At 46.4% G+C, this 13,360-nt stretch overlaps 1 protein-coding gene across 3 annotated transcripts in view; it reads right to left on the bottom strand.

The window, feature by feature from the left end:
- The window catches only part of CASTOR2 (cytosolic arginine sensor for mTORC1 subunit 2), a 119,959-nt gene that overhangs the window by 56,729 nt on the left and 49,870 nt on the right, over nt 1-13,360 (bottom strand). For all 3 annotated transcript variants that reach the window (XR_014786104.1, XM_084822485.1, XM_084822484.1), the window contains exon 2: nt 9,735-9,805. Coding sequence is in view for 2 of the 3 variants with exons in the window: in XM_084822485.1 (XP_084678611.1) it covers nt 9,735-9,805 (71 nt within the window). In the remaining variant the exon portion in view is untranslated. The remainder of the gene's footprint in view (nt 1-9,734; nt 9,806-13,360) is intronic.

Here is a 13,360-nt window from a genome sequence, read left to right as displayed (position 1 = left end):
ATCAAAGGCTTTAGCATAGTCAATGAAGCAGAAATAGACGTTTTTCTGGAATTCTCTTGCTTTCTCCATGATGCAGCGAATGTTGGCGATTTGATCTCTAGTTCCTCTGCCTCTTCTAAACCCAGCAAGTAGAACTGGCCATTCTACTTGCTGCCAATAACAGCAGAGAAACAAGTGATCTCTGCATGGGGATCGTTGAGAGGGGGGCAAGATTAAAGCCTCTGCCGCAACAAAGCCAGCCCAACCTGTTCCCTGCCATACAGCAGATGGCTGATGGGCTGGGCGGTGGGGGAAAGTGGGCAAGGCCCCCTGGCCGCTCCACGGGCCACATGAGTTGCCTCGATGTGGCGTACCCTGATTAGCAGCAGCTCTCCGGGATTTCGAAGAGGACTCTTTCCCTGCCATGGAGAAACCTGGGATTGACTGTATAGCAAATGGTGAAGCCAGACTTCAGCACAAAAAGTAAACGTACAATCTGGGGGTCGAACCAGTTCAGAGGAGACTTCCAAAGGACCGTTCAAAGAATGGCTGGTTTGCCGTTCACATTCGTGTCGACTTGGGGAGTCAAACGGAGGCTGAACTTAAACGCTGAACAAGCCTCTCTCTTTCCTTGCAGCTTGAACGGAACTGGCTTGACTCCTTGACTGCAGTATTCATATGTGACCACGGCTGGTGTTTAAGACCGCTTTGATACAGCGTTGCCGGTGTTGTGTGTTTAATTAAAGAAATTAATAAATATTTCCTGATTGCAGGAAGAGAGCCCAGGGATCTATGCTTCAAACAGACAAGATGTAACCCATCCCCAGTATTAATGTACTCAAAGAGGAATAATCCAAGTTGTCTTTAGGAACCAACAGCTGAACATACTGCCCAGGTACTGTTTCCCAAAATCGAATCAGAGACAACTGCAAGATTTCTCTTTGCATCTACAGCAAACAAGTCCTCGTGTAAACAAACCAGTTGAGGCAGTGGGAGCCCCACTCACCTACCACAGGCCAGTTCCTTTGGGGATGGATGGTTCAATTTAAACAGACACAGAGAAATAAATAGAACCCATGCCAAACGTAATTTCTTGAGATCAAGGGGGAACTTGAAGGTCACCAGCTCTGAATAACAGTCTTTGTGGGTGCGAGTGAAGGAAAAAGCAAGTGATGGGAAGTGACGGGAGGGGGGAAAGGGAGATTTTCTCCCATGCTAGAATTCTCCCCTCTGAGAATTCGCTCCGGGATCTCTATGCATCCACTAGTATTTGCATCCATCTCTTTGCATCCCCTCCAAATGGACAACACATTTTCTGATGGTCTGCACTAGATCGCATTTGACTAGGATGCGTGAGACCCAGGTTCAAATCCCCACCTAGCCCTGAATTCACTGGGGGACGTATAATGATGGGACCTCCACAGATAAGACCCTGTCTCTTGTGCCTGCCAACCTGCCAGACCTTAATGGCGGACCTTGAGCAGGGCCTCCACAGCCAAATGTAGAGCCTGGGAAGGTTCATACAGGTGCAGAAAGTCTTTCAAATGAACCTCAGTCTAGCCTACCTCACAGGGCTTTTGTGAAGGTAACATGGGTGAGGAGAGAACCATATTTGCCACCTCAAGCCCTTTGGGGGAAAGGTAGGATGTAAAATGTTTCAAAGCATTTTAGGTTGCTTTCTAGGGCTGTGCCCTCACGAAATGGCATGCAACAAGAGTAAGACAAGATACAAAGATATAAATAGCCATCTTACCAAACATATAGAATACTCTGAGAACCACCTCTGAAGCACACAGGGTCATTACGATCTGAGTTAAAGGAAGCACTGAAGAGAAGTCTTCAGTGCTCACCTGCACACCTGTACAGAAGGGCAAGGCACAAGGGGACTGGAAGGGAGTTCTAAAGTCTTAGAGCCACCACTGAGAAGGCCTTCTATCCGTGCACGTCAAGATGTAACGAACAAGAGCCACTTTTTTTGGTAGGGACCAAATCTGGACGAAGCTCAAAAAAAAGTTGGCTGATGAGATAATGCCATGTGCATGTCTGCCTCCAAGAGTTTCCTAGTTCTCTGGACTGTCCAGTCCAGTCCTTTCCTGTCCAAACCACACAGGGCTTCCTGTCCCTCATGTTCCAACTGCCCCTATTTAGCATGGACAGTCCCGGTTTTCCAGGATGTTCCCTGTGGCAAGTCATTGTCCCACTTTTGCCTTTTAGGGGTGCCTCATAAAACTGTGTTTATTTGAGATATTTTTAGGCCACCTTTTCGGGCAAAACCCTCAGTCCATGCTTATGTCACCTTACAACTTCCATAAGTCACCTTATGACTTCCATAAACACATAACGGATACTGCCATTTGGAGACCTTGTCCTTTTTGTTTTGTTTGGCTCTAAGACTCAACCACCAGGCATGGGAGGCTCAGGGCCTAAAGCAGGGGTGGCAACATGAGGTCTCCACTGTTGCCCAGTGCAGCTCCTGTCAACCCCTGAAATTAAGTGAGACCCCCCAAACTAAAAACATATATTTTTTTTGCAAAAAAGAAAAAAGAAAAAAGGCAGGCAGAGCTGCTATGGAGCATCAAAAGGGTCAAATTAGCTTGTTTCAGTGCTTTGAAGCAGCTCTGGTCGCCATTTTGTTTTGATGTTTTTATTTTTTTTAATCCCGCTCCTCCAGTTTTGGCTGTGTGTGTGTGTGTGTGGCCCATGGGGGGTGGGGGAGAGGGTCTGGGGGGCAAAAATGGCCCCCTAACTGCCCAAAGTTGCCCAACCCTGGCCTAAAGGAATGCTGGGTGCCGACACTAGGCCTGATAAAGGGCTTTGGGTTTACTTCCAACTTTCGTGCACTCCACTCCCCACAATCACTTTCTGGTTCACTTTAGATTGCCTAGATTACCACTTCCTGGTTTTCCACTTCCTGGTTTTCCACTTCCTGGTTTCCCACTTCCTGGTTTCCCACTTCCTGGTTTACCAAGATTACCACTTCCTGCTCCCCTCAGATTGGTTCCCCTTAGAGGGGCAACTAACATTTTGAAAGCTTGCTGTAAGGCTCTCAGCACCCATGGGATAGTAAAGGATATAAATCAAACAACCCCAAAATTGTTTGCCATGATACTCAGCTTCCATCAGCGGTTCGTCAGGCCCCTTCTTTGTAGCCCTTCAGGAAGGCTCAAAAGAACCACCTCTTTTTTGCTGGCCTTTCTGTGGGCTGCACGTTTTAGTGGTGATACCCAATTTCAATGAATTTGTATTGGACGTTTATTTTTTGAATTTTATTGTGCTGTTTTGTATCATTTTCACCTTGTGCACCGCCGTTAGAGGGTCCGACCCTTAAAGGTGGCTTAAAAGTCCTCTGAAATAAAACCCAGATCAGGTCACCTACAGTCAATAACATTATTTGCCTCCAGTTCAGAACTAGAACCTAAGTTCAAACCAGGGTTTGGCTGTGAAACCTGAACTGGGCTACAGTTGAAAAACTTCAACACAATACATAGATATTTGAGGCAACCATTTAAAAACATCGAGGCCTAGCTTTGCATAGACCCCTTCGCTTCTATCGACACTCTTTATCCAAGTGGGTAAACACTGCAGGGCTGTTACAGTGAAAAGACTCCTGGTAACCTTGAATCTCTTCAATTTCATCGCTCTGAGCAAATTCGCTACTGGAATTTCAGGGTGTGGCAGTAGTTAATAAATGCAAATGACAAGAAAACAAAGTTTAAAAATGAACACACCTGCAGGGACCATCAGGCCCACCCCACCCTCCACAAACCTACGAAGACATGCTATTAGTCAACGAGAGACTTCAATAGCCATGACATTTCTGAATGATTAACTACCGGCTCCCAGAGACAGTGAGGAAAACACATTTTTAAAATGGCGCTACCTGTCAAGGTGTCCTCTAATTGTCCCAGTCGATTTTGCCTGGGCACACATTTTTCAGCCACGGCAAGAAAGGAAATTTAACATTTCAGTGACCTATGTGGAAATATCAGTGAAGGCGGTTCTTAGCGTGGCCTGAGGACAGATGATGCAGCCGCCTTGCTGAAGCTAAACAGGCTTGGGTCTGGCCAGTGCTTGGATGAGAGCCTGTTTGGTAGAGGGGCCATGTGTCCTAGTTAACAGTCCTCTGTTTGAAAGCGTCCTCAGTTTGGAGGGCTATGAGAGCTCAAGTCCAGCTTAAAGATCAAGAACTGTTAAGACCTGGGCAGCAAACTCAACAGGCACACTGAGCATCTAGTCAGTTTTCCCTGCTATGAAATGAAATATATTTTAAATGACAGTACATCATTCCCTGACTGGAGGAGTCCTCCTCAGAGGAGGGGCTACAGGCCCCAGAAGCCCAGGGCGCCCTAGACCAGGGGCTGCCCCCAGACTCACAGGAGCGTGAACCCTCGGGGGAAGTGGCTGCAGGGCCATCCCGGTCAGGAGAGAGGGACTCTGCCTCTGAGGCAGAGGCTGAGCCACCCCCTGACCTCCCGGGAGTGTCGTGGCCTGAAGCGACAGGCTAGCAGGACTCCTGTGCGAAGGAGTGCTCGCCTCCAGAAGAGGTCTCCTCGGGAGAAAGGGACTCTTCAGAAGTCGGCTCTGGAAAGGGAGCTCTGACTGCTGCAGCCGAGTTCTGGGTGAGGCCTGGCTGGCTTTGGGCTGAAAAGCCTTCACTGGAAACCCAGCCAGGGTTGGAACGACTTGGTCCATCCAGCCTCTGCCGTGCCCCTTGCCTCCTGAATCATGCCCTGTGTCTGATGCTCTGTCTCCCGGCCTTTTGGACTGCTCAGCGACCCTGCTTCTAGACTGCGTAACTTCCCTGGCTGATTTACTGTGTTTGACCTCTCGCTTGTTATCTTGACCACTCCTGTTTCTGCCTGATCCTTGTTGCCCGACTGCCTGCCTGTGTTCTGACCTCTGCCGGGATTTTAACCACTCCCGCGTTAGTCTAAACCTCCTTGGACTGCAGCCTGTGTGCTTTGCCCTTTGCTTGCCAACTGGACTACTCTATTGCCTCGCTCCCTGTACGGGCTTGCAAGCAGCCAAGACTTGCTCTAGAGCAGGACACGGTATTCGAGTCGTACCCTATTCTGGCCGTGCACTCCCGGGAGCAACTGCTCACACAATGGGGCTTTCGTGCTTCTAAAAATAGCCCCAAATGAGCAAAAATCCCTTCCCTGAACGGAACAAGTCAGCGGAGCTCACAGAAAGAATCTCCACTGACCTGCGCCGACCTGGAAATGTGTGTTTCTGCTTGCTTCTGGAGTTATTTCTGGAAGCGCAAAAGCACAGCAGTGTGAGCAGTCTCACTCGTGGGTGCAACAGGACGAGCAGAGGCGGAATGGCCCCATTGGGTTTGGCCCATTTCTTCCACATCATCATACACAAATTTCATGCTCGTCCACACCATCTTCGGTCCTCCGTTTTGATAATGTGTTGACTCTTTTTTGGCCCCCCTGCTGCTTGGGAACCCTACAAACAGGGAGGGGGCTGGTCATTTTCAGGGTGGGGGTGCAAAACTAAATGGCTCCTCCCAGCTCCTTTTGCTGGTGGCCCCCATTTTATTTCCCAATAATGTGCTGGAACGACGCTACGACGCAATGGCATTTCCCCCCGATTTGGAGCGATGCTATGTCACAACCTGGCAGCATCTAGGGGCTTTATCAGAAAAGCAAATTGGCAGCCAGCTGAAAAGAGGCCCGCAGAAGCACCAATGCACTGCCTCCGTCCATCTGTGAATAGTGAAAGGAGGCGTCAGCGCATTTATTTATTTATTTATTAAATTTATTAATCGCCCATCTGGCTGGTCACCCAGCCACTCTGGGCGGTGTACAATAATAAAAACAGTTTAAAACAATAAAATTCTACATTAAAAACATTTTTCTAAAAATACCCTAAAAAGGTAAAGGTGTCCCCAGCCAGTCGTGTCTGACTCTAGGGTGTGGTACTCATCTCCATTTCTAAGCCGAAGAGCCAGCGCTGTCTGAAGATGCTTCCGTGATCATGTGGCCGGCATGACTGAACACCGAAGTGCACGGAACTCTGTTACCTTTCCCGCCGAAGCAGTGCCTATTTATCTACTTGCAATTTCTTGCTTTCGAACTGCTAGGTTGGCAGGAGCTGGGACTGAAGACAGGAGCTCACTCCGTCACGCGGCACTCGGGTCTCAAACTGCTGTCCTGCCGGCCTTCCGGTCTGCAGTTCAGCGTCTTAACCACTAAGCCACCGCGGTCCCAAAATACCCTAACCCACCCCAAATGCCTGCCTGAACAACCACATTTTTAATGCGTGGCGGAAGCTCATCAAAGAGGGGGCATGGCGGAGTTCCCTAGGGAGGGAGTTCCACAGAGTGGGGGCCACCACAGAGAAGGCCCTCTCCCTCGTCCTCACCAGCCTAGCTGTCCTGGCTGATGGGACAGAGGGAAGGCCATCCAAGGCTGATCTTGTTGAGCGGCCTGTCTGGTGTTGCTGGAGGCACCCCCGCCCCCTCCAAATTGGGATGAAGCTTCTCTTTTGAGGACTTTTGGGCCAGCAATAGAAATGTTTACGTTACACTCAAAGAGACCAGCAACTGCGACACAAGACATACACAGAAGTGTGGTGCTGAGAGCTCAAAACTGAAGCTGGACATGAGCGACTTTTCCAATGCCCACCCTAACCCATAGTCTACCGCCTTGTAAGCCCGGCAGATGCCTTCCTACAAGACAGACGGCCCGATCACTCTCTCCTCCGCCTCCCCCAACTTCTGCTGATACAGTTCATTATCTTCTAAAACAAATTGCTCCAAATGAATTGTGGCATTAGTGTGTGTGTGATTCTCCGGTTGCCGAGGCTATTAATGTTTAAGATGCAATTAGAACACAGGGGAGAAAATAGCTTTTGCAGAATATTTCTCAGGCCATTAGTTTAAAGAATTTTCCACACAATTTATCCCTGACATTTTTAAGTGGAAGGGCTTTAAAAAAAATATCAGCATGCACCTTTGCTGTTATTCTAACTGCAGTATGTTTCAACTCCACAGCCGCAGTGCCCAGACATTTAATATGCTCCATTGGTTGATGCCCTTTCTCCTACACCTGTCCATGCTCAAGAAGATAAAAGTCAGAGCAGTTTGTCCTTTTAAACTTATGTATATGCAGAAGGTTCAAGTTTCTGGGCCTCATTGTTGAAGATCTCATAACTTTCCAGCGTGGAGCATGAAAGCTGCAATTATCTTCACCTTTGTTCTGGTCAGTTGTCCCTTCACTGAGGCTTCCTACACACCATTATTTGCAGAGTTCAGGTACACCTCCCAAGAGCTGAATTTGCTATAAGCCAAAGCAGGACAATTACACTCCTCTAAAAGCTTTGAAAGACCTCTAGGGTGGCCATGTGTCCTACTTTACAGAGGACAATCCTCTATTTGAAGGGCTGCCCAGCCGAAGTCCAGTTTAAAAGAACAAGAACCATCAGGACAGAGAGCAGTGTGGGCCTTGAAGTCGCCCATCGACAGATAGCACCTGGACAGCAGACAGAGTAGGCACACAGCTCGCCTGGTCTCCCCCATTATGGCGAGATGTATTATGTTCCTATTTTGATTTCAGTAAGTCTTTTACGAATTCACATCTATACAGATAAATGAGCATATGCAAATACGCTTCTTTTGTCCTCTTCTTGCAATTACATTTCCTCTTTTTTGGCGAATTCTAAGCAGCCACCATCAAGACCCCAAGACACTATTCTGTGTGGCTGCCAGATGCTTCGGACTACAACTCCCCTCACCCCTGACCACTGGATATGCTGGCAGGACTGATGGGAGTTGTAGTCCAGATATCTAGAGGGCACCAGGTTGAGGAAAGCTGGGATATAAGATCACACACACACACACATACAGTCAGGGCCAGAAATATCGGAACAAGGATAACTGTTTTGGCAGTTGGCCTCGGTACACCACCACATTGAAGTTGAAAGGAAACACATCCAGATGGGAGTGAAGTCAGGACTTTCAGCTGTAATTCAAGGGGTTTGACAAAAGTGGGGCACTAACCATTCGGGAAGGACAGCCAGTGGCATATACCCCCCCATCTGGGTGTGTTTCCTTTCAACTTCAATGTGGTGGTGTACAGAGGCCAACTGCCAAAACAGTTATCCTTGTTCTGATATTTCTGACCCTGACTGTATACTGAAAATTTATTTTATTTTGAAGCAAGGTTTATTATTATTATTATTTATTATTTATTGCATGTATATCCCATCTTTTTTCCTCCAAGGAACTCAAGGAGGCAAATGTAATCCTCCTCCTCTCCATTTTATCCTCACAACAACTCTGTGAGGTAGGTTGGGCCGAGAGTCTGTGACTGGCCCAGAGTCAGCCAACAAGCTTCCATGGTTGAGTGGGGACCAGAACCTGGATCTCCTGACTCCCAGTCCAACACCCTCACCACTACACCACACTGGCTCTCTTTTGACAAAATAATGGAAGGCCAGGATCTCTTCTCGATCATCTCAGAGTAATAATGGGCTCAAGTGACAAGAAGCCAGATTTTGGCTGAACATCAGGAAAAACTTCCTGACTGTTAGAGCAATACGACAATGGAACCAATGACCTAGGGAGGTGGTGGGCTCTCCCATACTGGAGGCATTCAAGGCAAGGCTGGACAGCCATCTGTCAGGGATGCTTTGACTTGGATTCCTTCATTGAGCAGGGGATTGGACTCAATTGTCTTATAGGCCCCTTCCAACCCTACTCTTCTATGATTCTATGAAGCTGGACAGCCACCTGTCAGGGATGCTTTGACTTGGATTCCTTCATTGAGCAGGGGATTGGACTCAATTGTCTTATAGGCCCTTTCCAACCCTACTCTTCTATGATTCTATGAAGCTGGACAGCCACCTGTCAGGGATGCTTTGACTTAGATTCCTTCATTGAGCAGGGGATTGGACTCAATTGTCTTATAGGCCCCTTCCAACCCTACTCTTCTATGATTCTATGAAGCTGGACAGCCACCTGTCAGGGATGCTTTGACTTGGATTCCTTCATTGAGCAGGGGATTGGACTCAGTTGTCTTATAGGCCCCTTCCAACCCTACTCTTCTATGATTCTATGAAGCTGGACAGCCACCTGTCAGGGATGCATTGACTTGGATTCCTGCAATGAGCAGGGGATTGGTCTCAATTGTCTTATAGGCCCCTTCCAACCCTACTCTTCTATGATTCTATGAAGCTGGACAGCCACCTGTCAGGGATGCTTTGACTTGGATTCCTGCAATGAGCAGGGGATTGGACTCAACTGTCTTATAGGCCCCTTCCAACCCTACTCTTCTATGATTCTATGAAGCTGGACAGCCACCTGTCAGGGATGCTTTGACTTGGATTCCTGCAATGAGCAGGCGGTTGGACTCGAGGGTCTTGTAGGCTCCTTCCAACCCTACTATTCTATGGTTCTATGAAAGGCGACAAAAAGAAGACGAACATGCATAATAACGAATTAAGATCACTAAAGAAACAAAGGATTTCATTAATCATCGATCTGAGAAGGAGCTCAATTGTAATGAAAGTAAAAATGCAAGTTCTGCAACATAGGAAAGGAGCATGTGCAGGTGTCAGCCATTTTGTGTGTTCGTGCATAGTAATCAGAAAAAAATATAGGCAACTGTATTTTGTTGGAACCTTTATCAAACGTTTGAGGTGCCTCAGCACAAGAAAAGAATGGAAACCAGGGTGTCGTCATTTTACAACCTTTTGGGACGATCGCTAAATAGGAGGAAGGGTTCGGGAATGCTATAGAAGCTCACCTAGAAAGCCTTCTTCATCCACTATGATTGTATAGTCCTCAGGTGTCTCCGTCAGGCTGAAGAACTTGCACCTGAAAAGGAGGAGAGAAGAGGAAACGAACCATTTTAGCTACTGGTTCAACACTGAAGTTCTACATGGGCTTAATCGGCAGTCAAACCCGGTGAGTTGTTTTCAATGGGACTTACTCTCTTGCAGGTGTCCTTAGCTGCAACCCTGTGCACTTACTTGGGAGTAAGTGGTTGTTGGCCCCAACCCTGCCATTATATCTCCTGCTGGTCATCCACATGGAGCAACATCTGTAAAGGGGACCCGACTGTACATATGCAGGATCTTTGGGTGAGCATACACACATGAGGGTCCCCTTTATGAATGTTCCTGCCAACACATAGACAGAGGGTGTATTTGTTTTTAAGTTGCCCACAAAGAAGAGAAATGGGTGCTAAGGATGCAAAAATATTTTTTTTATTGGAAGCCCAATGCATTTTGACCTTTTTCTTGTTTTTAGGCCTTCCTTCTTCAGGGGGTTGTAACATTAATTGTAATAAAAATCACAAATAGGACAACACACGTGCTTCAAACATTGCTGAAATACAAATGGCCACAAGGGCTTATGCATATATCTATAAATATACCATTATTAAAAAACCATATCAAACCTGCCCTGTTGTTAGGACCAACATACAAGTTCATGCTTACTATAGAAAAAAGTCTGCACATTACTCGAATCCTGTCTTATACTTTTGGTCCATTCTTTTTCCTGCTGTATCAGGTGTTTCCATGCTGACGTAATCTAGCCAAAGTCTGAAAACTGAACTGTTGTAGCTAGGGAGTGTGTGTAAATCACCCACAGGTCATAAGAGTGGTAAAAAAAATCAAGGTCTTCATTTAAACCGCATGGAGAGAGAGTGTTCAATCTCAGAATCCACTCCGCTTCTCTCCTCAACAGATATTTTTCCTCCTTAATGTCAAACTTATCAATGAAACAAATCTAAAATGAGCCGCCTTGTCAATGTCAAAACTGACCTCAATAATCACATTACAGACATAACAAAACAATACAGCCAGAAACACTCATCTTGGTATACGGAAATAATTAAATTAGTAAAACATACAACTCCAACTGTTCTGACAATATGATGACGTATTGTCATATGTTGCTATAAATGATGCGCAATAAACAAAATAATCCAAAGACATATACCTGAAATATTTGGTAACGCCATTTCTTCATTCCTTCTCTCCCTTTGTTTAGGAAATAATCTGCAACCCAAACTATGAGTGTAAAACTCAAGAACAAACTTTAAAAAAACAACAAATAAGAGAAACGTCCGGGAAATTAGATTTCCCAGAGAATCGCACCCTTAAATCCACCCACATAACAATGGTAAGGATTAGATCGACCAGTTTGGTCATGATCAAGGGGGATTATTCGATCATGACCACCAAGCAAGGGGTATCTCCGAATCTCAGTCAGTTGCAAATGCTGGCTTATTATTTATGACTTGCAAAATGAGACGAGTATTTGTGTGTGCACAGGTGGGGGGTGGGCACCCCCGCTCCATGCAATTACATCACAGGGGAGAATGCCCCCCCAAAGGCATTTTAATAGTTTATATGCTGCTCTTCAATAACTCACATAAATTATACACAAATGTGTGTCTATATATGCATACATTTCATGGTGGCTTACAAATGAAAGAATAAAATGCATAGCAAAACATTCCCCCCCCCCAATAAAACATTATCAAACAGTGCAGATAAAATGGAGCATTAAGAGTTATCTGAGGAAGGACGGTCTTTGCCAAGCACAGGGAAGCCATCAGAGGAGGGCCCCAGCTGAGCCTCTTTGGGGAGAACATTTCACAAGTGGGGTAACACCACTCCGTCCCCGATAGCAACCATGCTGTTGTATTTTGAAGTGCAGTTTCTAGATTAGGGATGCTGGAGAAATTCAAGATGGACTAAAATGAGCTTGGTTTTCTAAGAATTTTTGTGAACCGCCCAGGCAGCTTCGTCTATTGGGCGGTATATAAATAAATAAATAAATAAATAAATAAGAATCCAACCTGCAGACTCTGTTGTGGAGCGGCCCCCTCAGGCTGTGCGGAGTCTGTGGACATTCAGATTTTTTTTTTTTTTACTTTCCTGAAATCTGTGCAGATCTGTTCGTATGAAAATACACAAATTTTTGCTGAGACTGGTAAATATTCGCAGGGAAAAGTTGAATGGCATGGGGGAAAATACGCTAAATCTTACGTGTGAAGGTTGTTGTTGTTCAGTCGTTCAGTCGTGTCCGACTCTTCGTGACCCCATGGACCATAGCATGCCAGGCCTTCCTGTCCTGCGCTCTCTCCCGGAGCATGCTCAAGTTCATATTCATTGTATCGGTGATGCTATCTAGCCATCTCATCCTCTGCCATCCCCTTCTCCTTTTGCCTTCAGTCTTTCCCAGCATCAGGGTCTTTTCCAGAGAGTTTTCTCCTCGCATTAGGTGGCCAAAATATTTCAGCTTCAGCATCTGTCCTTCCAATGATCACTCAGGGTTGATTTCCTTTAGAATTGACTGATTTGACCTCCTTGCAGTCCAGGGGACTCGTAAGAGTCTTCTCCAGCACCACAGTTTGAAAGCATCGATTCTTCGGTGCTCAGCCTTCCTTATAGTCCAGCTCTCACAGCCATACATTACTACTGGGAAAACCATAGCTTTGATTAGACAGACCTTTGTCGGCAAGGTGATGTCTCTGCTTCTTACTATGCTGTCTAGGTTTGCCATAGCTTTCCTCCCAAGGAGCAAGCGTCTTTTAATTTCATGGCTACGGTCACCGTCTGCAGTGATCTTGGAGCCCAAGAAAGTAAAATCTGTCACTGCTTCCATTTCTTCCCCTTCTATATGCCAGGAAGTGATAGGGCCAGATGCCATGATCTTAGTTTTCTTAATGTTGAGTTTCAAACCAGCTTTTGCACTCTCCTCTTTCACCCTCAACAAGAGGCTCTTGAGATCCTCTTCGCTTTCTGCCATTAGGGTGGTATCGTCTGCATATTGGAGGTTGTTGATAATTCTCCCAGCAATCTTAATTCCGACCTCTGATTCATCCAACCCGGCATTTCTCATGATGTACTCTGCATATAAGTTCAATAAGCAGGGTGACAACGTGTGAAGGTAAATTACGTAAATTGTTGCGAACCCCCTTACGGAATTTTTGGCGTATTTTTCCGCACAATGAAAAAAAATCGCATCTGACTGTGAATGGACGACAGAATAAAAGGCTCCTGACGCTCCTCAGAACACTGATGGAGCGGATTTTACGCAGTCCGTAGATCCCTATTCTGGATGGTCTTTAAAGACAGCCCCACATATGACATGCAGCACCGCTCTAATCCAGAGGTTAGCAGCGCATGGGTAAACATTGCCTCAAAGAAGTTCACCTACGATGCGGCGTGAGGCTTGAATTGACAGGCCATGGGTTGGGACCTGCTGACAACTGGAACTGGAAACCATAGCATGGCTTGGGTTGATGTGATGTCTGGATGCACAGTTTCAGCTATCCTTTCTCCAGACCTGGCGGTGTTGCATCAGGAATGAATCTGCATAGCCAAGCACTGGCACAACAGAAAACAGAAACAG

Source organism: Heloderma suspectum, chromosome 16, assembly GCF_057233095.1.
Source record: "Heloderma suspectum isolate Gila_16-S chromosome 16, 16-S_ref, whole genome shotgun sequence".
NCBI lineage: Eukaryota > Metazoa > Chordata > Lepidosauria > Squamata > Helodermatidae > Heloderma > Heloderma suspectum.
The sequence above is the reverse complement of the archived record's forward strand: the minus strand, read 5'-3'. Positions and strand labels throughout refer to the sequence as shown.